Here is a 25,579-nt window from a genome sequence, read left to right as displayed (position 1 = left end):
AAAATGCCTAGAACCTTGTGGTTGGTGAGAAAGCTCCTAGCCTTGTATCAACCAAGCCCCTCGACTGTGAAGGGCATGGAGGGCTAAATCCCAACCGTGGGAGGGTGTATATACTCTCGGAGGAAGAACATCTGTTGTCAGATGAGGATGGGAAATACCCTGTCCCGCCTACAACAGATATAGCCTCATGTATGATGAGTTATAACTCAAGGAAGGGGGACACCCCCTCTCACTCTTTCTACTAACATTTTGAGAAGTAGCACAGACTAACTTAATTATAAGTTATATTAATTAATAAGTTAGTCTGTGATGGTCTGTGTGATAATATATATTCCTCATTTTTGCTTGTTCAACATCACTTTTATGGTATATATATGATCGAAAGAAAAACGGCTGGAGAATGACAATGGATGATGATTTTGGCGAGGTCAATCTCTAGACGTCGTTTACTAATAAAAATAAATTAAAATCTTCTTGAGGCTAACTGGCAGTAATCGCCATTAAGTGGACGCGCCAAGTAAATAACGTCTAGAACTTGACCTCGCCAAAATTGTTATCTATATGATATGGACTTTATGTTATTTGAATAAAGTCTGTCCAACGAGTCAGGCGAGATTTTGACAGAAACATTAAAAAAATGACGGAAAATACCGTTTAGCTATGAATTAAAATGTCACTGTCATCCATCCTCTCGCTGGACAGACTATATCATCTCAGAAGACAAAAAATAAGCCAGAACACAGCTTCAACACATTCACTCTTCAGAGCTGCAACAAGTCAGTTTAAAAAAAAATAAGTCTTAAGTCATGAGCCATTTCTAAAATCAAAATGATTTAAGTCTTAAGTCAAATTCAACATAAAGTTCAAATGCACGGGGGTGTCACTTGTATGGGAAAACAGGCAACAGTCAAATTTAAACGTGCCAGGACCAACGACAAAGAAAGCAACATCTGCCAGGCATTGGCTTTCTTTGTCACTCACATTGCTTAAATCATGATACCGCGGCCATTTTGCCAACAAAGAAGCTGGCCGGGCTGTCCTGGCAATTGATTTAAAACAATTTTGCTTTTTACAATATTAAATTACCATTTGGATGTATTTAATGCGATTATTCAGTTCACTGGTAAGTCAGAAATTACACACAAATACTTTATTCCTAAATACAACTAAGATGTAAACGTATTTTTGTATTTTTAGATTTCAACTTTGCAAAGACCCGCCGATAAAACTTGCCTGGCAGCGTACCTGTTTAACTAAACGTATTATTTCCTGATAATAATATCAAAACACGTAAGTACCTCTATAATTTATGATGAAAAATGATTTTGATTATGTTTTATATTATTTAAATACTTTCTAACCTCAAATAATAGTAAGATCCTTGTTTATATCGCACAGCCCGTTCAAAACTGTATTGTCTTCAAAAAATGTTTACAAAACAAACAATTATTACAAAAACAATGTCCTTTTAATCTGATTTATACCTCAGAAGGATGCCAGTAAAATTTTATTAAATCAACATTATATTATTTGGCCATTAATATGCAAAAAGGAGCATATTGCCTTAACTTAAATTTTCTTTTACTTCTGACAATGTTCTCTATATTCTCTATTTTGAGTTAGTAAACTTTGAAGCATGTGCGATATATAAAATACAAATATATCCAAGGGTATGATCTGATAAAAGTATTTTTGATGCATTTTTTGGTTGTTTATGCACGTTGGCTTGGTTTATGTTTTATTCAGCTTATATTTATTTGGTATAACAGTTTTTTTTGCCTTTGAATGGCATGCATTGAGGCTAGATAGTGTTTCATTAGATCATTAAAGGAATTTAAATTAGCATATATTTTTGTGATATTAGTGTGTTATCATGATACAGGTAGTTGTATCATAGTGCCTTATGCATGTTATTTACCTATTATATACTTATGTATTATCAGTGAATAGATGATAACATACTACTAAAATGTCTTTTTAATAGTATGTTTATCTTTCCAACTCACTAGTTATTTGCAAAATGTATTTTGAACTAATTTAAGTCATTAATTGATCATCTTTCTTTTTCAGGTTCCGGGATATTCTTTTTCATTGTTAAAAAAATATATATATATTTCAATATTATTGTAATATAAATCGCAGCTCTAACAAATAAATGATATTGTTTACTATAATAATGTGTAATTTATTTACTATGAATTTTCTCTGAAAATAATAAGTCTTTAATAATATCATTGCTTTGCTGTATAAAGTTAATAGACATATTTTTTAATACATTAATTTATATAAAAGTAATAAAAAATATGTTTATTAACTTTAAACAATAAGTCAGTGATACTTATAAAAATGGCTTTTTTAAAATTTCCCCTTTTAAGCCCCGCCCCTCCAATTCCCCTCAATTTAGCTAGTACTGCCAGGCGACACCAGATGGCGTCTGTTTCCATTTTTTAACATGAAGTTAGCATTTCTTTAATGTACCTATTCTCTGTTCAAATGATTTAAGTCTTTGACTTAAATCATTTTATTTCAAGTCAAGTCATTTTTATAAGACTAAAATCAATATAAAGTTATTTAAGTGGTTTTTATGATTTAAGTCTATATTTTTGACTTCGCAGTTATGATGATCTGGAATATAAGTTAGTAAAATGACTTAAATTAATATAATTACCATCAAGTCAAGACAACCAGAATTCAATTTAAGTACCTTTTTAAATGTTAGTATTATTAATTTTCTTGTATTACCAATTAGGCGATTTTCTTACTATCATATTGTCAAGGTGTATGTGGCGCCATCTGTCGGAGGAGCGAGTAACTAAAAAATTGTATTGCTGGTTGCCTACATTGTCGAGAAATCTGAAGACATTTTTGTTGGGGCGCCATCTCTTAATCAAGTTGACAAATAAGCGAATCAGACAATAGAATTTACTAGTGGATGGCAGAAAGCTACCGATAATTTTAGAACGTTCCAGAATTCCAACATACGAGAACATTCGAAACCTTTTCTATGCACCTAACGATCTATGGACTATTCTAGAAATCTTTAGCTGTAGGTATAAAAGCCGGCGGCTGTGGCCTAGAGAGGGCAGTTATAAATAGACGAGTGCAGTTGACACGCTAAAATTCAAAATAAATTGTTAGTTATAGACAGGGGGGTGACAGTAAACCGGAAAATTGGAAACAGTTCTGGCGCGGTCCTACCCAGGCAGAAAGCATGGCCTTCTAGACTGTCCTAGACAAAAATCTGAATATTTCTATATGATTTCTGTCAATTTCTGCTACGGAACATTTTTATGCACGTCGGCGTTCTGTTCTTTTGTCTTTTATCTGTGTGTCAGCGTCAGCTCCCGAGGCCTCTGGCAAGGTCGGGCACCATTTTAATTTTTGCCGTTTAGATTTGATTGGAAGTTTGTTTCTGATATTTCGGCTGAAATTTATAAGTACAAAGATGTTTTTTGGTATAAAGTTCCTTGTTAACACTTTAATAAAGTATATATGATATTAATTACATGAAGAAAATTATGAAATCGACGTTTCTGCGTGTAGTAGGTATGGGCCATATTATATGTAAAAATAGATAATATGTTAACTGTTTTTATATTTTTTTAGCTTTAAACCCAAGGATCTTGGGATATTCTTTGCCAAGGATTTTTCCGTATCTCTACTTTAAAGACTGATCGGTGATTTGAAAGCAATTGAAAGCAAGTTATACAAGGTAAATTATGATTATTGAACTATTATTAGCCTACATTAATTTTCTACAAGATGAACAGAAATGCGTAATTACATATCACATAGGTACCTATTATGTATTTTCATAGCAATAATGCTATAAATCTATGTATGTAGATTATTTTTAAAATACAAATTAGGTATTAGATGTATATGTATTATATTTTTTATTAATTTTATTTTCATTCAAGTCCTGTTTGATTTAATTCACAAAAGTCTTATGTACCTATATTTATGTTTTTTACATATTTTTTTGATTCCAGGTTTTGTGTGGGTTCCGGTTGCCTTTTTCCTGCTTCCAGTTATTTAGTTTTATGCCCGTGAAGCTGTGAAAACATTTATTTATCTTCAAGTTTCTGTAAGTCAATGCACTGTTACTTTACTAATTCAGTTTAACACAGCATCTCTGATATTATTTAAATATTTGATATTGATACAGTAGTTTATTGGATTATAGCTCTTTAATTGTGTTGATTTGCATATTTACATTGCTCTAAATTCCAAATAAATATTTTTGAGTAATTTTGTTGTATTATTTACTACTAGAAAGAGTAAAAGTATATTAACCCTCACTTAAACCTCCTGAACAGCCCGCCATTAAAAACCGGAAACGGAAATAAATTTCATAAAATTGAAATTGTCATGTCTATGTCATGTCAAATGTCCCAGCCGCCATATCTGAAAATTAGTTACCCAGGCAGCCACGCTGTTTCCATAATTTAACATTGACTTGACACTTCTTCTTGTTTTTATTATTTTATGGTTATAGATCGTTTGTAAATAGTTCTATAAGTCTTTTATCGTTATTGTTTTTGTTAATTAGTGTTAAATAAATAGTGTTTAAATAAATTGTGACTTTCTATCCACACGGAACCGACGAAAAACGTAACATTAGTATAAATTGTGTGTAAATAGTAAATTTAGAAAAAAATTAATTCGTTAAGTATTTTAGTTGAGATTAGTGGACCCACGGAATCCGTAACAATATTATTAATATATTGTAGATACAGATGAGAATAAGACCACTTAAAACAAAATGTTTTATTTTCAAATTAACAAATATAATCAACAATAAAAAAAATCAACATAAAAGCATAAAGAACATAAAAACAGAACTGGTATTAAATTAAATTTTATTGTATTTATTATTTATACAGAATGACCCATTTTCCCGTGTTCTACACGGTTTTTCGTTTATGAGCAAGTACAAAGATATGCTTTTCACATTACTATGCTACCTTTTTATGAAACTAAAAATGGTACACACATTTGTCTTGTCCCTCCATAGTGTCCCTCTTAATTCTTGAAATACAGGGCGAAATTGAAATTGTTACATTTTTCGACTTGCCCCAACTCTCGGATATTATAACTTATCGAAAAGGTGAAAAACGAGCTTCATAGATATTTCCAAGTAAAATCCAGTGGCACAACTAAAACCAAGATACGAAGAGCGTCAAAAAATTAACATTTTAAAATTATTCGCCTTGTATTTCAGGAACAAGTTGTGAAAAAGAAATGCTGCTGTTAAAAATTTAACATAAAAATATATAAAAATCTAACGTAAGCCTTTATAAAACTTTAAGATTTAAATCATTTTGATGGCTTAAGCGTTTTATAAAAAGACTTAATCTTTTTAATGACTTAAATCTTTTCTAAAAAGACTAAAATATTTTTCTGTTTCAGAAAAAAGATTCTGATTAAATCTTAAGTCATAAGTCAGCTTTCGAAAAATGACTTAAATAAAAAAGACTTGTTTTCTGTCAGCTTGCAGCTCTGTCACTCTTGAAATAAAACACAAATAGATACATAAATACACCCGTGTATTTACACTTTTTTGTTTTCATCTTAACATAACAGAACCATTCTAAACAGATTCTTGTACAGGAGGCTCGTATCCCTCTGGCCGGTCCACCCTCGAACCCGCATCTCCTGTTGCACCCTCTGTTCCCTTCGCGTCGCCATGGAGCTCCAACAATTTGGATAGTTCATAACGCGGCTTCTTCAATACCTGAAAAACATTAGACATAATTTGTAAAGGGTTTTAAAACTTTGTCAAAAAATTCTAAATCAAAGAAAATCTTTTATCAGAAAATTATAAATTGCGTCGTTAGGGAACAAGAAGGTATCTTCATGTTTGTATCAAAGCGAGCTGAGTGTCTCATCATTTAAAATAAATAATAAAATAGAAATAAAGTATCCTGATTTAAGCACAGTCTCTACACGTAACGTTTTACGTTGTACTGGGTGTTCTATTTTCGTGTATTTTATGGTTTTTCGTTTATGAGTGAGTAGAGGTACAAAGATGCGTTTCGTGTATTTTATGGTGTTTTTCGTTTATGAGTGAGTAGAGGTACAAAGATGCGGTTTTCACAAAAAAAGTAGTACAGTGATACTACTTTTTTATGAAAGTAAAAATACTATACACAGATTCTTCCTAGTCCTCTTGACACTTAAGAGTCTTAAGCTTCATTCAGAATCTCGCAATTAGTGGAATAAATTAGTGGTTTCAATTACACTTTTTATACTTATACTTTTTAGTTTAAGATCATTTACAATGTCTAAAAAACACAATTAAAATTAATAAAATGTCCTAGCAACAGCTTGCTGTAATAAATTGTATCCATAGACAGAGCCTAATATTTAGCATATAAAACAATCAACTTTTCATTTTTAACCACAATTTCTCTTGAAGGATGATAATCAAAGGCCAAAATGACCATTACTCGCAAATTTTGAAGTATAATTAGTGAAAAAATCAAAAGTTTGATAACTTTTTCTACTAACTCAAAAAGACTACGACTAATTTTAACGTTCCGAATGCTTGCATTGAAATTAAAAGAACAAACTTCTGCGCTAATTGAAGCCACTAATTTACTCCACTAAAAGTGAGGTTCTGATTGAAGCTTAAAATTTGATAATTTTTTCTACTAAATGGAAATGTCTACTACTAATTTTGACGTTCTGAATGCTTACATTGAAATCGCAATTAGTGGAATAAATTAGTGGTTTCAGTTAGTGTAGATTTTGTTTTGGTTTGGTTGCAAGTTTGTTCCTTGATCAAAAGTTGATTGTTTGATAAACTAAAGATTAGATTCTTTTTTTTCGAAACAAACTGAAGAGAAAGTTTTAGGGAATTAATTTTCACAAACATTTTACTTTTCATTATTTATTCTCTGAAGTAAATATTAACGGAGATAGCGCATTTTTTAGTTTGTCAATTAGAGATTTCCACCCCATTAAGAGCTCGAACACACTGACGCACCGGCCAGGCCGCTGCTATCTGTAAAACCATTAAATCAAATGATACAGCACACAGAACACACTAAAGAAGAACGCTAACTCCCATGCATTTTTTAGTTTCAAAACAGTTTCAAATTTGTAGAGAAATCTGTCTTTCTGAAACAATATTTTCTAATTGGTAAAACATAAAAATCGTTAGATCTGACAACTTTGTTTCGTAAGTGAGTTCGAGCTCTGATTAAACCAATCAACTATAATAGGTACCATATGATCGAATAAAAACGGCGTCAGCGATGGCTATGAAATGAAGATCGCTGTCATTTTATATGTAAAATTATATTGGAAATGTCATCGATCGTCATTTCCAAGCCAACTGGAGGCCATTTTTTTTCGATCATACTGCATAATAGGTTTTCATTAAAAATGTATTTTCAATAAAAACAAACAAGTATAAATTTAAGCATTAAAAATAAAAACAAGGATTGTTTGAATAAAATTATGTCCTTATACATACAAGAAAATCTGCTATGACGCCATCATGAGTGCCATTTTCATCAACTAAAAAACAAAAGTTTCTGCAACTGATTTCATAACACTTATCATGTAGAACAATTAGAGAACAGAATCTCTTTGTAAGTGCAAAAAATAAATTTTAGTTGATCAGCAAAGTGATATGAAAACTGCATCTTTCTATCTCTACTCATAAACAGGAAACCCCATAAACCACATGAAAACGTGACACTTTGTACAATAATTTGATCAGACCAAATAAACAGAATTACTTTATACATATTTCATCTCTTAATATAATTAACTATGCTAATTTTTTTGAGCAATAATTGTCTTACCTTGACTTTCCTGACAAAAACATCATGCAATGGATAAATGCCTTGACACGCCTTTTCGATGTCTTTAGCCATGCTGTCCGGCAACAATTTATTAACCACTTCCTTAAGGTCGCTACCCTGTACGTCACGTGTAATGATATCGACCATCTTTTTACGAATTGCTTTAATCTATAGAAATATAAGAAAAAATCATTAATATTTTTGATATATACCTGTATTTTTTTTAGTGAATAATATTTAAATTATTCAGACAATACATTTAAATTAGGGAACAAATGTTTCTTCATATTTGTATCAAAGCGAGCTGAGTGGATCATCATAACAAAATAAAATTTTTTACTTAATTTTATTACTTTTTTTAATCTTTGAACTTACTTGTGTATGTTGGGCATAGCACGTCTTTCTTTGACTCATTTGATCCTTTTGCGTAAAACCAATGCAAAACACCCTCAAAAGATAGCCATCGGATGTTTTAACATCAGCTGAAGCTTCAATAAGCGATTGCCATTTCTTTACCATCGATCGAAGTTTGTCAGTGGTCAAATCCATTCCATGGAAGTTTGTCAAGACATAGCGTCCTTAAAATAGAACTTCCATTAAAAAAACAACTTAATTTGAATCTATTTTAATATACCTTGAACGTCCTCTGCAATAAGACGGAATTTCCTGAAAGACCTTTCTGCATCGTTGTCATTTTGTAAATCGGCTAAACTTACTTCGAATACACGACCTTTAAGACCTTCTGATGCGATTCTGGTACCCTGTGTCCGGTTTACTAGTGTTTTACCTACTTGCCTCGTAGCAAACATAGAAGGTGCTTTCACATCGTACCAATCTTTGCGGGTAAATGGATCAACTCTGTAACAGAACAGTAAAAAAATAATAAATAGGACTCATTCCTAACAAAATAACTGATTATTATTATTTATTATTGTTAAGCACATCAATTACAGTATAAACATATTTAATAACTATACTTCACATATCACCCAAACCTATGACCAAAATATCTCTTTTTATAAGAAACATCTTAGAATTATTCCTTCACGTATATATAAAATTGGAATTGTTACATGATATTTAATTTATTTTATGTAATATTTTCTACTTACACCTTCTTTTTAACTCCCTTTTTGCCACCTTTCGATAAGCCCTTATTTTTACCGACCGCCATTATTGACACTTTAATGAAAAAGAAACCATAGAAAAAAGTGGAATGACATCTGTCCAGCCCAGCCTGTCATTTGTCACCACGCAGGGTTGGCACAATAATGTCGCTCGGTGACTTTCCAGCAGGGTTCGGAAGTAGTTAATTAAGACGTAATTTACCTGATTAACTACCTATGATTAAGACGTAATTTACCTGATTAACTACGTGTCATTTTCTACATAGAAAACTACGTTAATAACTATGTCTTGATATTATGAATAATTTTCCATTGTATGAGGGTACGTATATAGATAATATGTAAATATATTAAAGCCATATTTTTTCTTTTCTTAGCTTCAACTTATTATAACCTCACCTCAAACCTTTAAATATTTGATATAGGTTACATAAACTCCACCCTCTTCATTTTCTACATTAATGTAGTATGTGTTTTTAAAGCACATGTAGTTTTCCGAACCCTGCACCAGTTTCCAACCTTTGCCACTTGACATAGGTTACATAAAAACTACATGTTACCTCTACATAAACTACATTAACTACATGTAATGTAGTTTATGTAGAGGGTGTAGTTTATGTAACCTATGTATGTAACTTTCAAGTATCAAAGATTTGAGGAGTTTATAATAAGTTGAAGCTAAACACATAATGTATTTAAGAAAACAGAAGAAATATGGCTTTAAATATAATATTTACATTATATTATCTCTATTACACCTCATACAAAGGAAAATTATTCCTAATATCAATACATAGTTTATTAACGTAGTTTTCATGTAGTTAATGAACGGGAAAAGACATAGTTTTTGAAGATAAACTACACGTAGGTAATCCGGTAAATTACGTCTTAATTAACTACTTCCGAACCCTGCTTGCAACGCGGTTCAAAAAAGTTGAGTAAAAAACATACAAAAAGGTAATACCGTAAAAAATAATGCATTTTCTTATTTTATTTTGCACATAATTTTTACTTATTGCAAAATTTCCTGTAACAAATGTAACGAATTCAACATTTGATTCATTTGTTCCTACCTCTATATCTGAGAGAAACTAAAATACTTTATTTTATATTTCTCTACGCTTTATATTATATATCTCTATGCTCTATATCCTATATCTCTGCAATGTAAGAAATTGTTTTTTACGCGTATATGAAACATGTATGAAACCAAATGAAACATAATTTTATTATATTTTTCTATATATCTATAATATTTCTTTATATAAAAAAGCGGTAAAGCTTTGTTTTGATTTGTAAATTTTATTTAGCCCTTATTTTTCTCAGTATGGTAAGAAGAAAAAGCTACGAAGCATTTTTTTTTAAGTAAAGCCTTTCATATATACTGTGATCTGTGATATATATCAATTTAAAGAATCTAGTGATTTTTGTTTTTGAGATTGGTACTCTTTTTCAATAGTTATTTTTGCTTTCAGTTTGCAGTTTTGTTTACTTCATTTCAGTAATATGTCAGTAATTTCGGTAATTTCCTTCAATTTTCGGTTTTCGGGTTTTTGTGGGTTTTAAAAACAAGAAATTCATAAAGTTAGTGTTTCTGGAGATATAAATTAACTCCAAACAAACACATCAACTAACTTCTAGTTATTTTCATTACGGTTATTAACATTAAAAGCATATGGTAAGCTAAAATTCCTATCGGCAAATATGGCTCACAGTAGACATGAAGGCGTTTCAGTTACACACCAATTTCTTATAGATTAAACACATAATTTACTTTAAATTGTGTCTTTTAAGGCTCATACAATATTACTGGTTCAACCAGGACCAAATCCGGAGACACGGACGTATTCTGATTATGAATCTATTAATGAATGCATGGAAGGCGTTTGCCGAATCTACGAAGAACATCTCAAGAGGAGGAATCCTAATACACCAACAATAACGTACGATATTTCACAATTATTTGATTTTGTCGACCAAGTAAGTATAATTTTTAACTTCATTAAATTTTTATGACTATATAATTACTTTTAGCTATCAGACTTGAGTTGCTTGGTTTATCAAAAATCGACCAACACATATGCCCCATATAATAAAGACTGGATAAAAGAGAAAATCTATATATTGCTTCGACAAGCGGCAGGACATGGGTTATAGGTACCTAGTTTAATTTTGTATTTTTTTTTTGTAATTCCCAGAATAGGGCTTTTTATGTTACAATATCAGTTTAAACTACAAGTTTTGTAAGAGATATTAAAGTAATACATTTATTTTCAATGAAAAACTTATTTTTAATATGTTTTTATCCAGAAACAATATTTTGAATTGAAATTTATTATTTGATTTTAGTTTATTAGTAAATTCCTATTTCAGTGAATTAGTTGATTGTTAAGTAGGAAGTTTTATTTCTCCAAATTGCTTGGTTTGGATGAAGATAATAAAAAAAATACAGAGTGGTTTCGAATTGTATTTGGTAAACTTCGGTAGCATATTTTGCAGATAAAAATGACCAAAAAAGTTTGTATAAATTTATGTCCTAAAATGCTTGGTTTTGTAGATACAGGGTGTAGAAGTTTCAGTTTTATTTTCACTTTTTGGAAACGGAAGGTAGCTGGTACGGAAGGTATAGTGAGAATCAACCTTAATTTCTGAACTAATGTCGTTTTACAATCCAAATAATTTTGAAAACTGTTACTCATATAGCAATTTTTACCAAGAACCATTTTTAAATGACTTAATGACACTAATAATTTTTTTTTTAAATAAAAGATTATTTTTAATATGCTTTTATTTACAAAGATAAAGAATTAAACATTTTCATTTGATTATTTTGTACAATATTTAAAGACCCTTATTGTATATTATTTAAAGAATGTTCTATAATTAAAGTACAATAATGTCAATCTGTTTAATATCACTTTCCACTAGAATTTGTTGTATACTCTCAGAAAAAAGTTCACTTCCACAAATAATAAATTTAATATTTTTCGCACTTTTTATAAAACTTTCAATATTACATTTTTTCAATTTACAATTATGTACTATTTCGTTATATTTTTTAGAAAAAGTCTTATTAGTTGGATTAGATATAAACAGTTCGTATTTAAAATTCCAGTAATGTGCCAGGCTATAGATTTTATCATGTAAAATTATGTTATCGATAGTACAACAAAAAGATAAATTTATCACAGTATAGCATTCTTCATTTTCTAACATTGCACATAATATACTATATACAGGAGCTATTCCTGTACCCTGTGCAATAAAAAGAATGTTTTTCCATGAAAAATTAACTCTAAAATCACCATACGGACCTCTCCATAAAGTTTCGCTACCCTTTTCCAATAGTTTTAAATATTTTGACATCTTGCCGTTCTCATATATTTTTACAACGATTGTGAATTGTAACGAAGGCTGATCTTCAATAAAAATAGGTGTATAAGCCCTACAGAAAGATTTACCATCATCTATAGGGCTTTTTAACAAAAAATATTGTCCTGGTTCATAGAATAAAGTTAACTTGTCTTTTTCACATTGAGAATCATTACTGTTTGAGTGTACATATTCAAAAGTATATAAATAACTATCAGTTGTATGTTTTTCTATATTTAACAGTTTGAATACAGTATAAGATGTGGACGTTATACAATTACGTTTTTCACTAATGATTTGAAAGTTTTTGTATTTCTTGAGCTGTGCTTCGTATACATCAAAAATACATGGATTACATCCGGAATTACAACAGTCTGAATCATTGGGTTTCACAGGAAAATTCATTTCTAGGACAACACATGATCTACATCTAAATATTAGAATTTTTTGGTTCAAACCATAGTTCAAGCACGGCATATAAATCACAAGTGGTTCAAGCTCAAACTAAACGATTAACTGGCACTGGACATATCAACCTAAAGTGCAAAGTGATCAAATAGTTTTATAGACTTCCTAATATAATATCAATTCCAGTGGGAAGTTCAAAATATTCCTGCAAATTCAAAGTATTTAATTTTTCTCCCTGTTTTGTATTATTTGCATTAAATTATTTATTTAACATTGCTTATGGATTTAAAACAACGAAAAATTTGGCACTGACAATGACAATCACAGATGACAATGTTGTCAAATTGAACATTGAACACAACATATCTAAAGCAGAATAAAGCCCTCCATCAGCAGAATGCAGAATGGTCATTTTTTTCTGCATAAATAATGGTATGTCACCTTGGGTCTATCTAAAAGAAAATATTCTACGAAACAAAGTTTGTATTAAATGTTTATTAGATTTATCATGATTTCGTAACGATTCAATTCATTTTAGACCATTTGTAGACTTACAAAAATATTGATAGATTAGTTTCAGGATTTCGCTAATAAATCTTGGCAACCTCGAAACGCTTTAGTTCAAATTTTTCTCACTTTCTACAGTGGCGCCACATACATTCTTCTTCTTTTTCCCAATTTAGGTCTAAAAAAATCGTAACCACAGAGTAAAAGCAATGTTCTTGTTCTTTAAATTTATGATTTGAAGCATAAACAACCACAGATTTAAGTCGGCCTTGTGGTCGAAATGATTGCGCCGCATTCTAGTAGACGCAAGGTCGCCGGTTCGATTCCGGCCTCGGACATGGGTGTTAAATGTGTGTGTGAGTCTGTATTTGTCCAATTTTAAACGCTAATTAAATAATAAGAAATAAGCTGGCTGAATGTCGTAATAGACAAGTGGCCAAAAATAGAAAAAAAAAAAAAAACACAGATTTGATTAAGATTTCTCTTCTTTCTTCTTAAATGGCTTAAACCTATATAGGTCATTCGGCCAGAGGCCAGAGTTCCTTGGGCCAGAGTCAAGAAAAAATATAATCAAAAGGAACGAGTATGAAGCGTGTCTAAATTACAATCTATGGTTAATTATTAGACAAAGAAAACAACAAAAATAATACGCCTAATTTTTCTATTCAAAGTACTCCTAACGTAGTATCAACAGGGTTCGGAAGTAGTTAACTAAGACGTAATTTACCTGATTAACTACGTGTAGTTTTTCTTCAAAAACTACGTCTTTTCCTGTTCATTAACTACATGAAAACTACGTTAATAAACTATGTATTGATATTATGAATAATTTTCCTTTGTATGAGGTGTAATAGAGATAATATGATGTAAATATTATATTTAAAGCCATATTTATTCTGTTTTCTTAAATACATTATGTGTTTTTAAAGCTTCAACTTATTATAACCTCACCTCAAACCTTTGATATTTGAAAGTTACATACATAGGTTACATAAGCTACACCCTCTACATAAACTACATTAACTACATGTAATGTAGTTTATGTAGTTTTTCAAAGTAACATGTAGTTTTCCGAACCCTGAGTATCAAGTGGTATATTCATTTGCCCACGTTCATGCTCATTCTCACTACTTCTATATCTCTGCCAAAGAGTAGATAAGACTTGAAAGAAGTCTTATCTACTCTGCCAAAGAGTAGTAAGAAGTCTTATCTACTCTTTGTCTCTGCTATATCTTTGTATTTAACTCAAAAATGTTCACAACCCTGTTTGACAGTTTCGTATCTAATATTTATTGATCTATGGGCTTTGTGTTATTGTTTACTTTTGTATTGTATGACTTTTGTACAATTTTTTCTCCGTTTGTTTGGGTAAAAATTTCTACAAAAAGAATAAATTTAAATAATCAGTTTGTAGCATAGCTCTTAGGGAACGTGAGTACATTATAAATTAATTAGTGACTATGGTGAAGCGCGATGTTTCATTATTAAAATCTGATGTGTAAAAAGAATATTTAATATATTGTAGGTACTTAAAAACATGTTTTCTGAAGATCACAACAGATACTATCTGCTGCAGCAGCATCAAAGGTACATATTTTATGGTATATGCTTAAACTATAAACATTATTTGTTTTACTCATGTTTTACTGCATACCAATATATATTGTTTGCTAAACAAACTATTTGTTCTTAGGCGGTCCTGTTTAATAGATAAGAAAACCTTACTTATTTTAATATGTGTGATACTACCTGTTACATTATTTTGTACTACTTACATGATATTATTTGGGATCTATGAAAAACTCAGCTATCCGAAATCAAGCATTTATGGGTTCAATTCAGATGGTGAGCAGTGAACAAATATACAATCGGTGCATCCCTAACCTGAACATAGGAAATCCCATGTAAATTTTAAAAATGAATAAGTCTTTCCCATTTTATGTTACAAAAAAATATGGATTTGAAACTTTTTAAAGAACTTCTTAAAATAAAGCAGATTGTTCATTTTGAATAATTTATTCAAATGTAAAAAAGTAATAATAAGAATAAAAACACTTTTATGTACCTCTAGATTTGTAAGGAACCCTCATCATTTTTAACTTTTTTTGTTACCTATAATTTCCTATATTCAGGTAGGCGATGCAACACATGACCACATAAACAACTCATTTAGAATTACACAGAACATGTATTTTTTAGAAATGATCCATAAGAATGTACACAGGGCTGTTTTGTATAGCAATTACAAATACTCTCAGAACTATTCTGATATTCCTGATAACTCCTATTTAGATGAACACAGTATTAATGAATTCAAATTAATATGTTATTATAATTTTCCGAGTGATTCAAACGATCTTCAAGTAAAGGATATTGATCCGTTTTTGTGTACACATATAAATGTTGCTTTTGGAACTGTTCAGAATAATAGTATTTATTTAGATAGTGATCAAATAGGTAAGTAATACTAAACATCATACTAAATAAACTTTTATTCACGTGATTAAGCTTGACTGGCACAGGGTTGCTGACTTTTACATATTTTCTTTTAATCAAAATATATCAGTGGCGGCTCGTCAGGGTAGGCAAGGTAGGCGGCGTCTACCCTAAGATTTTGGCAGAATTTAAGCAATTTATTACATTACATTATTTACTATTAATGTTGCCAATACATAAAAATACTGTTAATACACGGAAGTGTATTTTAATAATCAATATTATTTTAATAATTGTGGTCTTGTCATAGACTTAAAATAAAATATAGACTACACTATTTACATCTCAACGCGGACAAACAACCTTTTTTGTACACATGTTTACTTCTGGGTACAGTCGACCGAGCCTTCCTCATCCAGCCTATGTTGTCACGTCTTTAATATTATCAATATTTTTTTTCTTGTTATACACATATATTGAGATATTAATACTACAGTTTAATAAAGTAGGTTTTAATATTCCATAGATGTATTAAATAGTCCTTATACTACTAAATTATAAGTCGGATAATGTTTAATAAGTATAAGTTCTTTACAATATGACAACACCGATTAGAGGCGAAGGAGCCTATTCATTCATTTATTACCTTGTAGTACGTGTCGCACGTGTGCGGTAAAGCTTTGTTGCCGCTATCTCCCCGGCTGTATTAACGCATTTTCTTAGCTTGTAGTCCTTAAGTGTTTATTTTATTGACTTTTTCTGTTCAAAATGATATAAAATATGGTTCGCCAGTGCCAAATTTGAAAAAAAGAATTGACTTAAATAATCCATTTAAGTCTTGAAACGACTTTTGACCGGTACAACAGATCTCAATTTACCCATTGGCAGTCAGTGGCGTTGTTGTAGAAAGGCGCTTATTTAAATAATATTTTAGTAAAATGTAAAATCTGAATTTTTTGTTTCACATTACATTAAGGTTTGCTTACTTACATTGTAACAAAATCATAATGTTTTTATTTAAAATATATTCCGAATTATCTTCAGAATCTAAAATAACATACAATAATTTTAAAATGATATTACATTATGAAACAATATTTTTTAATATACCGGGTCGTCTCAAAGGCTTTCAATAACTTTTGTTTTTTTTGTTACTAAAAACAGATTTGTATGTTAGTAGGTATATGACATAAATTATGATTTGAAACGTATTCAATTGTTTTAGTCTCTTCCTGTTTCAAACGAAATGATTACATCTTTTGAATTTAAAAGGCACCTCGGTATATTGCTACTTTATTCGATAAAAAATGACACTCTGAATAGAATGACATATCATATGTCAACTTTTGACATTGTCGCTTAAAATATATAACATATTTTAAATTTCAATCAGTTTTTTCAATCCACTAAGTTTTAATCAAATAGCCTTGGAAAAAAGTTTATGATCGTCTAATAGGTTTCGTGTCTTGTCTAGGCCGGATAAAAGATGTACAAGATCATATTTTTAATTAATAACATACTTGACTCATTAGCATATTTGGAAAAGCTGTTATTTTTGCTTTAGTTTTGTCCTAAATTTTTTTATGAATATATTGATACCACACACTTGGTATTTCGAGTCAAATTGTCGTTATGAACCGCGTGTTACAATTACAATTAAACCATATGCGAAAATGTCAAAAAGTTGACATATGATATGTCATTCTATTCAGAGTGTCATTTTCTATCGAATAAAGTAGAATTACATACCGAGGTTGCCGTTTAAAAATTAAAAGTTATAGTCATTTCCGGTGAAACAGGAAGTTACCAAAAACAATTGAATGCGTCAATCAATCCTAATTTATTTCATATACTAACATACTAAATCTTGTTTTTTGGGTTGAAAAGTATAAAAAATTATGTAGCATGAGCCACTTTTGAGACGCACCCGTTATAATAAAGACAGTACCGAGTTAAATAAATGTAGTTTTTATTTTATCCACTTCCTATCACCTTCCTTGCTTTAATGGAACAGATTTATGTTTTCTCCAATTTACATAATAAGACATCACTTAACCAGAAAAAAATTACAACAATCATACAAAACTAAAGTATCCAAGACGAATGACAATATCAGGAAATAAATAAATAAATGTGGCAACATGACATTTTTTACTGCAATAAAAATTCTAAACTCAATTCAGACGTATGGATCCAGCGACATAGGCGTGCAAATTTAGGGTTTAGATTAAAAAAAATAAAAAATTTAAATTAATACCGTAAAAAAAATTTCTGTCAAATTAGAATAACTTTAGTTAGTAAATCTAATTGTTATTCATTTATGTTATTACATTTCTAGGATATCTTCGTAATATTACTAAGCTGAAAGAAGTGAATAAACAGTTAAAAATATTATTGTCCATTGGTGGTTCCGGAAATGGAAATGGTTATCCTGAAATGGTCAAAAATCATACAAACAGAAAAATGTTAGTTTTTTTCTAACCCTTTTTAATCAGTGGTAAATAATTATTTGTATTTTTTAGGTTTATTCAATCAATATTAAGTTATGTGAAATTGTATAACTTAGATGGTATTGATTTAGATTGGGAGTTTCCGGTACAGTATCCGAATGGCGACAAAAAGCAAAAAATGCATTTTACACAATTATTAATCGAAATTAGAGAGAACATAGCTAGGTAGGTACTAAGTTTTATCAAGGAAAACCAGCAATTTTCAAATTTCAAATTCATAACGTTGAACTTGAAATTATTTTTTAGACAAAAAAAATATGCATATCTATTGACATTAGCGGTTGCAGCCACGTCAACAATTGCGGATATGTCTTACGACGTGTCATACATAAACGAGTAAGTTACTTTTAAAATGATAATAACTAGAGATGAGCAAAACTGCGATTCTCCAATCACAATAATTGAAACTGCGATTGCGATTTTTAAATCGCTGCGACTGTAACCTGCGATTGCGATTTTAATATTTAAATATTGTACTATGGTATATAATTGTCTGTGTATATGCTATAGCTTAACAGTTGTTGACATATGATATGCGATTCTATTCAGAGTGTCATTTTCTATTGAATAAAGTAAAAAAAAAATTGGGTGCGAGGGTGCCATTTAAAAATCAATAATTGTAGTCATTTCCGGTGAAATAGGATGAAATGATTGAAACGAATTGAATGCGTCAATCAATCCTAATTTATGTCATATGCTAACATGACGTTTTTTTATCAGAAAAAATAAACTTATAGGGGCGAACCAGTTTTGAGAAACACCCAGTATATTATTAATCTTGGCCCTAGAAAAACATACTTTCTCTATAAATAAATAAAATCAGCGAAAACATTCAGTCGCAGTTTCCTATAAAATGCTTCAATGGACCACAAAATTATATTCGCAACAAAACCGCAAATCGCAATTCCTAAAAATCTCGCAAATAGAAGATTATCATGGTCCTAGCAAAGTTTACAGAATAAAATATTCTATAAACTTTGGTCCTGGTTTACAAAATCACAATCGCAGAAAAATCGCAACTCGCAACTATAGTACTATTTTTTATTGGTTGCCTAAATTGAAACTCAATCGCAAATAGGAAAAATCGCAAATCGCAGTTTCCTATGAGAGCCAATCGCAGGTTGCGATTGCGATCCTAAAATCGCTGCGGTTTGTTACTCATCTCAAAAGGTGGGTATTCACCTACAACAAAACACTCCGAACGAACCAAACGCGCCGCGCGCGCTGTATCAAATTTGTGTAGTCAGTACGTTGCGCCGAACCGAACCGAACGCGCCAAACATTTTCCGAAGCTTGTCGGTAAACGGGATTTGCTCAAGAGAATAGGTTCGTTGGCCGGTGTTCAGTGGATACGGCAGTTTTGAACGTTCGTTGTGTTTGTGGTGTTTTTAAACTGTTCCTAGCTATGGAATGGAACAGAGAAAAGTGTTTAGAGTTATTTGATGAGTTTGCAGCCTATTTTATGGGACCCGACAAATGGGACAAATTATAACAAAGTAAAGAAGCATGATGCTTAGGTGGCAATTGCTAATAATATAGGGTGCACCGTAACTAGGACATAGCATAGAGATTCTCAAAATCCTCTGAAGTCATCCTTGTAAAATTTTTCATATTCATATAATCTAGGTCACTATATAAGTAAGGCCATATTTTGACGGCGCAAAAAGAGGCGTCTTGCACACATTTTTCGTTTTTTTCTTTTTTTCTCTTTTTTGTTACCCGCTAATGCCTTTATAATTAAAAAAGCACCAGCTGCTATGGTAATATTAGATGCATCCATGTCGACAAACACACTAACACTGATTACTGGTGGGAACGCAACAAACACCGCAAACAGGCGGAACGCTCCGCGCAAAATGTTTTGTTGCAGGTTGTCCAGAGCGCGCCCGAAAAATGTTTTGTTGCAGATTGTTTGGAGTGCGCGGCGCGTTTGGTTCGTTCGGAGTGTTTTGTTGCAAGTGAATACCCACAGGCCTTCGGACTTGGCTTTGAGGCCGGGCCTTTTACCCAAAATACCATAGATTTGCTTGAAAGGTAAAGTCCGCGGATATATTTCCGCTATGGTAATTTGGGTGAAAGGGCCGGCTTTGAGGAAATACCATAATAAAAAAGGCAAGTCCGCGGACTTTGCCTTTCTCACAAAACTATGGTATTTCGGCCTTGAGACTCTCTAGCAGCTCTAAGCTCTCTTGCAATATAAGCTATAATATGTTTTTTTCGAAAAATTACTGAGTTATAGCTAATTCTTATCTTTTTTGAGTAATTTCACTTAGTTGGTATGGTATTCTTGTTCTATTATAATTTATAAAAACGATCATATTATGGTATATATATGATCTAGGAGTTTAGCTGGTAAACCTGGTTTTGCGATGGATTACAATCTTATAAGATGACAGCAAGAATGAAAATTAACAACAATTTTTATTTCAGTTACGTGGATTATATAAATCTCATGTCGTACGATTATCATTTTTACACATCGCTAACTCCATTTACTGGTATAAATGCCCCATTATATTCGGGTTCAAACGAAAAGTATTATATGGCCACATTGAACATTAATTATTCTAGTCACTATTGGAATTTTATGGGAATGGATAAGAGTAAAATTGTTATTGGATTGCCTACTTATGGACATAGCTACAGGTAATGTTATTCATATTAATTATTAGGTGGCAACTACTAAATCGCTCTATAAGCCTTATTTGTTTGATTTATTTTGAATAAATTTGAAACTTGCGTTCAAAATAGTAATAATACGTCTTCCATATACAGGGTTGTTCACGCTACTGGTTCATTAAAAGTTTTTTAGGATTTGATTCAGATACAAATTTGAATGTTTCAATATTGGGACGCTCTATTATTTTATTTTATGTCAGAAATGACATTTGAAGATCGAAAGATAATTCAATATTTTTTATGGGTTTCACCTTTGAATAAAAATATTAAAGACGGAGCATATAAAAAATCTTAGATCGACCGCGACGGTGACCTAAAATGGCCAACTTAAATTCCGGTTTATCAGTGCCGTTCAAATTTTATTCAAACCGTGTAAAAATATGATGTAGGGTAGACTCAATAATGTGTTATTTTCTTTTACGTTGTCAATAAAATGTTGGTAGTTATTAAAATTGTTTTAAAAATATATACTTCTAATAAAAATAGATAAGTTATAATAATTATTTATTAACACAAACATCCGCTTCGCTACTGATGCAGGTACATAAAATTGGTGTATCTAAATTCTTTAACATCTAATCTTTGACAAGAATTAAATAAAAGCAAAAATGCAAGAAAAATATATAATTAGTTAATTTTAAGTGAATTTCATAAATGATCGGTTTACTACATATACAGGGTGTCCCACTTAAGATGGATACAAGCGAATATCTTGGATGTTTGTTGAGCGATCTTTTTCATTTTTGGCAGGAGGCTGTATGGCTATAAGACGTACATTTTGCCCAAGGTAAGAAATGCGATACCTCATAGACGTACGTTTTAATGGGGTTTGATATTTTTCGAGTCAAGAGTAAACTACCCTTAGGACAGTATTTATTTCAAATCTGATAAATTATATTGAATCCTCCTTACCCAAGATACTTAAGTTCTAATTTTTATTAATATTTATACAGGGTGTGTCATTAAAATAAGACATTTTTATTATTATTATTTTTTTAAGTACTTACGACGCCACTGGATAAACAACTGGTTTATTATCAATAACCAATTATATCCAATTATCAATTAATAATCCATTTAAGTTTGGTCGAAGATGATGACATTTAGTACATTATAGTTTTATAAATCTTTGTTTAGAGCATATTTTCCAAAGTTAATAATGATTGTTTTAAATAACTATTTGGATTTTTTAAAATATTCCTCAATAAAACGAATAAAAATCATATTTCAGATTCTATTGAAAACAGGGTTTTTAAATTATTTTGTAACTCGTTTTATTCATTTGTATTAGCAAACTTAAAAAACAATTTTTTAAAGTAAACAAAATAAATCGGAAATATTTAGTTTTTTTGTATCGTATCTTAATTATTATGGAAGCTATCTGAAAACTTAAACCGATTGTTAATTGATAATTGGTTTTAATTGGTTATTGATAATAAACCAGTTGTTTATCCAGTGGCGTCGTAAGTACTTAAAAAATAATAATAAAAATAAAAATGTCTTTTCATTTTAATATATACACACCCTGTATCAATATTTATCAAAATTAGAACTTAAGTATCTTGGGTAAGGAGGATTCAATATAATTTATCAGATTTGAAATAAATACTGTCTTAAGGGCAAGAACGGTAAAATAATAGGATTGCTCATCCTCATAAGACGTACGTTCGCCTCTTCCCGCGCTTCAGCTGATAGTTGTGACGTAATTGTAGTCCTTGTCATGATAGTGTGTATTATTAGTTGCCTATGGTAAACTTATAAAAATAACAGCTGAGAAATTTTGAGTTAATTATTTTGTCAATTTTAAATGTGAAAAAGGTGTTTTTAAAGTTTTAGAGCTATAGAGTTTATAAACACGTTCATTTTGTGTTGTGGATTGTGACAAAGTGCTTACTAAGTGCCTACGATATTGTTTATTAATTATTTTAAAGCAAACTATGGAAGTACTCTAAAAAAGAATGCCTGGAAAAGATGATGCTGGGAACTGCTGTTCTTAAAAATGCAGTATCCGAGTATTTAATATGATTTATACAGTTAATTTTCTATACTGCATACATATAAGGTGTTTAAATAAACTAAATAATGAACGTTTTGCATCCGGCAACCAATAATGCACGTGTGTGTATTATTGGTTGCCAGATAAGGACTAATAACCATGAAATGTACTACAATGACGTCACAAAGCGATGAGTTTTCGCATGCACCTGGCTGACACTTTTGGCTGAATGAGCAGTCCTATTAGGTTAACTGTTCTTGTCCTAAGGGTAGTTTACTCTTGACTCGAAAAATTTCAAACCCCATTAAAACGTACGTCTATGAGGTATCGCATATCTTACCCTGGGCAAATACCCCTATAAATAAACGTCTTATAGTCATACAGCCTGCTGCCAAAAATGAAAAAGATCGCTCAACAAACAACCAAGATATTGGCTTGTATCGATCTTAAGTGGGACACCCTGTATGTATATTATACCGATTTGGTCATGGAAACTGTGCGGTCTGAATTTTAAGTTGTCAGACAGTAATGTGAACAGCTTAATGGAAAATCAAATGTATTAAAAAGAGATAAAAATTGGGTCGACACATTTCTTCTATGCGGTATTGCCGGATTTTGCATCAAAACTTCAAACCACACAAGTTGCATCTTGGGTTGGAACTTTATTTTTCACTATTAGTTACTCATTTTACTACAGCTGTAATAGATTATATTTAGTTTAGATATGTCTTAACTGTCATTTTTTCTAGCCATGAAAAACACAACACGCAACCAAACGCAACGGGGAAATTTTTCGTCAAATTTAAAGTGTTATATTTTTGTTATTTTTAGTCCTATTTTCATGAATTTTTTAGCAAGCTGTATATAATTATATCAACTTTAATTCGTAAACTCAGTTTTTTTATAAACTTTAGTATTTGGCATATTATACAGGGTCAATCGAGGGGTTGTTTTTTACCCTAAATTTAAAACACTCCGTGCAATATTTTGTGTGTAGATTTTCCTAAAATATAATTTTACGGTTGGTCAGGTTAGGTTGTTATTATTACCTTATATTTTGTTTTTTATTCATGTTAATACATGCTTTGGTTAATTTTTAAGAGCGAAATGTAATGATAATGAAAAAATTGCAAATTGATCGCGATCAGTTCATTTCGGTATAAAAATTAACCAAGGTATGTATGGACATGAATCAAATGCTCAGGAGTCATGGTTCTGACCGTAAAATTGTATTTTAGGAAAATTTACACACGAAATTATTGTACAGAGTGTTTTAAAGTTAGGGTAAAAAAACAACCCCTCGATTATTATTATTATTTATTAAACGCTTCGTTTATAAATTAAAGTTGTTATAATTATATACAGTTTGCTAAAAAAATCATGAAAATAGGGCTAAAAATAACAAAAATATAAAACTTTAAATTTGACCAAAAATTTCTCCGTTAGGTTTTTTTGCATCTGGGTGTATTAATTTCTACATTGCTAACTGTCTTAGTTTGTTGTTTTAGATTACGAAACGCAAGAAACCACGACATATACGCACCGGCTTCCGGTTACGGCAAACTAGGCACATACGGCTTTGCGTCTTACACAGAAATCTGTAATTTTCTGCAGACAAACCATATTACGCCAGTGTTTGATATGGAAAACTTCAGCCCATACGCCTCTAAATATTACGAATGGATATCCTTCGAGGACGAGCAAAGTCTAACCTACAAAGCCGAATTTATCAAGAACCACAATTTCGGAGGTGCAATGGTGTATTGTTTAAACACGGACGATTATACAGGTATCTGTAAAATGGGAAAAAATGGTGGTTCTAATTTTCCTCTTATTAAGACAATTAAAAATGTTTTGGGTGATAAGGAACTATAACGGTGACGGTGATTGAACAGCAAAGTAAGAAAAAAACATCTAAATAAAATAAAGTTGTAAAATAACTACAATTTGGGAAAACTATGTAACCAAAGAATAATTGAAGTAACTTAAGAAAATTATATTTTATATTATACAGGGTGTGAAAATACTAGTATACCAATCTCACTTTATTCAAATTCCTACTAGTTACCTGTCAAAAATTTACTTACATCACGATTTCACCAATACTAAAATATCTTGAAAACCTTTTACTGTGTTGAACTAAACGAAGAACATCTTTCTTACGTAAAAAACTCCCAGCATTTTAATGTGATCTTGAAATTACTGTATCCATTAAGATATAGATGATATATTACTGTATCGTTTCAGAACTGGTAAGGACTTTTACACTGAAGTTACACACTGGTACTATTTTTTTTACTCTGTATAAGTATTATCTATCTCGAATATTATTGTAGTAACCTAAAAGCGTTGTTTGAAATAGTTATAAACATGGCTCATGCAATTCTGTACTGTGTTCTCTTTTTCTTAAATTAACCTTAATCCATATACAGAGAAGACCAGGCTACTAGTAACATAGCAAGTTGCCGGACGAATTTACGTTTACCCGTTTTGCGTTCGTACTCGAGAGTCACTGCAGGCTAGTCGGCTGGTCAGGCAGTACGCAGTTGCAGTTGCGCTTGGACGGGTCGGTCATGACAGACTAGGAATATGAGTATTTATTATTTTTATTTTCAGTGTTTACCTTCACTTAAGGTAACATTTAAAATAAAAATACTTAAATATTTATTATTTGAGTGTGTTTACAAGCCAAAACTAAAAATAAATAAATTCTCTAAACCCAAAAAA

General features: G+C 30.8%; 4 protein-coding genes across 4 annotated transcripts; 2 read left to right on the top strand and 2 right to left on the bottom strand.

The window, feature by feature from the left end:
- Nucleotides 1-5,532: 5,532 nt before the first annotated feature.
- On the bottom strand, nucleotides 5,533-9,066 carry LOC115880016 (40S ribosomal protein S3a). Its single transcript, XM_030897120.1, has 5 exons — nucleotides 8,930-9,066; nucleotides 8,452-8,675; nucleotides 8,193-8,395; nucleotides 7,818-7,985; nucleotides 5,533-5,737 (listed from the first exon to the last, which is right to left on the bottom strand). The coding sequence occupies exons 1-5, from the start codon at nucleotides 8,989-8,991 to the stop codon at nucleotides 5,594-5,596; spliced, it is 801 nt and encodes a 266-aa protein (XP_030752980.1). The 5' UTR covers nucleotides 8,992-9,066; the 3' UTR covers nucleotides 5,533-5,593.
- Nucleotides 9,067-10,424: 1,358 nt separating this feature from the next.
- On the top strand, nucleotides 10,425-11,223 carry LOC115880017 (enhancer of rudimentary homolog). The gene is made up of 3 exons (XM_030897121.1): nucleotides 10,425-10,622; nucleotides 10,739-10,924; nucleotides 10,979-11,223. Exons 1-3 carry the CDS (start codon nucleotides 10,620-10,622, stop codon nucleotides 11,099-11,101), a joined length of 312 nt encoding a protein of 103 aa, XP_030752981.1. The 5' UTR covers nucleotides 10,425-10,619; the 3' UTR covers nucleotides 11,102-11,223.
- Nucleotides 11,224-11,725: 502 nt separating this feature from the next.
- On the bottom strand, nucleotides 11,726-13,327 carry LOC115880027 (NADH-cytochrome b5 reductase-like). Its single transcript, XM_030897138.1, has 2 exons — nucleotides 13,280-13,327; nucleotides 11,726-13,176 (listed from the first exon to the last, which is right to left on the bottom strand). Exon 2 carries the CDS (start codon nucleotides 12,791-12,793, stop codon nucleotides 11,828-11,830), a length of 966 nt encoding a protein of 321 aa, XP_030752998.1. The 5' UTR covers nucleotides 12,794-13,176; nucleotides 13,280-13,327; the 3' UTR covers nucleotides 11,726-11,827.
- A 1,220-nt stretch (nucleotides 13,328-14,547) lies between these two features.
- On the top strand, nucleotides 14,548-25,364 carry LOC115880022 (chitinase-3-like protein 2). Its single transcript, XM_030897132.1, has 9 exons — nucleotides 14,548-14,662; nucleotides 14,757-14,818; nucleotides 14,925-15,076; nucleotides 15,431-15,688; nucleotides 18,006-18,132; nucleotides 18,190-18,342; nucleotides 18,424-18,513; nucleotides 20,608-20,823; nucleotides 24,361-25,364. The coding sequence occupies exons 2-9, from the start codon at nucleotides 14,769-14,771 to the stop codon at nucleotides 24,725-24,727; spliced, it is 1,413 nt and encodes a 470-aa protein (XP_030752992.1). The 5' UTR covers nucleotides 14,548-14,662; nucleotides 14,757-14,768; the 3' UTR covers nucleotides 24,728-25,364.
- The last annotated feature ends 215 nt before the right edge of the window (nucleotides 25,365-25,579 follow it).

The sequence above is a fragment of the Sitophilus oryzae genome, unplaced genomic scaffold (genome assembly GCF_002938485.1).
Source record: "Sitophilus oryzae breed Bouriz unplaced genomic scaffold, Soryzae_2.0 scaffold_1604_pilon_pilon, whole genome shotgun sequence".
Lineage (NCBI taxonomy): Eukaryota > Metazoa > Arthropoda > Insecta > Coleoptera > Curculionidae > Sitophilus > Sitophilus oryzae.
Note: the sequence above shows the minus strand (reverse complement) of the source record. Positions and strands in the feature narration are given on the sequence as shown.

What these genes read in the sequence shown, in the direction of transcription:
- LOC115880022 (XM_030897132.1), top strand. Translation starts at nt 14,769, where the DNA reads ATGTTTTCTGAAGATCACAACAGATACTATCTGCTGCAGCAGCATCAA. An exon ending in CTGCTGCAGCAGCATCAAAG is followed by an intron (nt 14,819 to 14,924) that starts GTACATATTTTA and finishes ATTTGTTCTTAG; the next exon opens with GCGGTCCTGTTTAATAGATA. An exon ending in AATCATACAAACAGAAAAAT is followed by an intron (nt 18,133 to 18,189) that starts GTTAGTTTTTTT and finishes TGTATTTTTTAG; the next exon opens with GTTTATTCAATCAATATTAA.
- LOC115880027 (XM_030897138.1), bottom strand. Translation starts at nt 12,793, where the DNA reads ATGCCGTGCTTGAACTATGGTTTGAACCAAAAAATTCTAATATTTAGA.
- LOC115880017 (XM_030897121.1), top strand. An exon ending in TATTTGATTTTGTCGACCAA is followed by an intron (nt 10,925 to 10,978) that starts GTAAGTATAATT and finishes AATTACTTTTAG; the next exon opens with CTATCAGACTTGAGTTGCTT.
- LOC115880016 (XM_030897120.1), bottom strand. Translation starts at nt 8,991, where the DNA reads ATGGCGGTCGGTAAAAATAAGGGCTTATCGAAAGGTGGCAAAAAGGGA. An exon ending in AAGGGAGTTAAAAAGAAGGT is followed by an intron (nt 8,676 to 8,929) that starts GTAAGTAGAAAA and finishes GTTCTGTTACAG; the next exon opens with AGTTGATCCATTTACCCGCA. An exon ending in GCTATGCCCAACATACACAA is followed by an intron (nt 7,986 to 8,192) that starts GTAAGTTCAAAG and finishes ATATTTCTATAG; the next exon opens with ATTAAAGCAATTCGTAAAAA.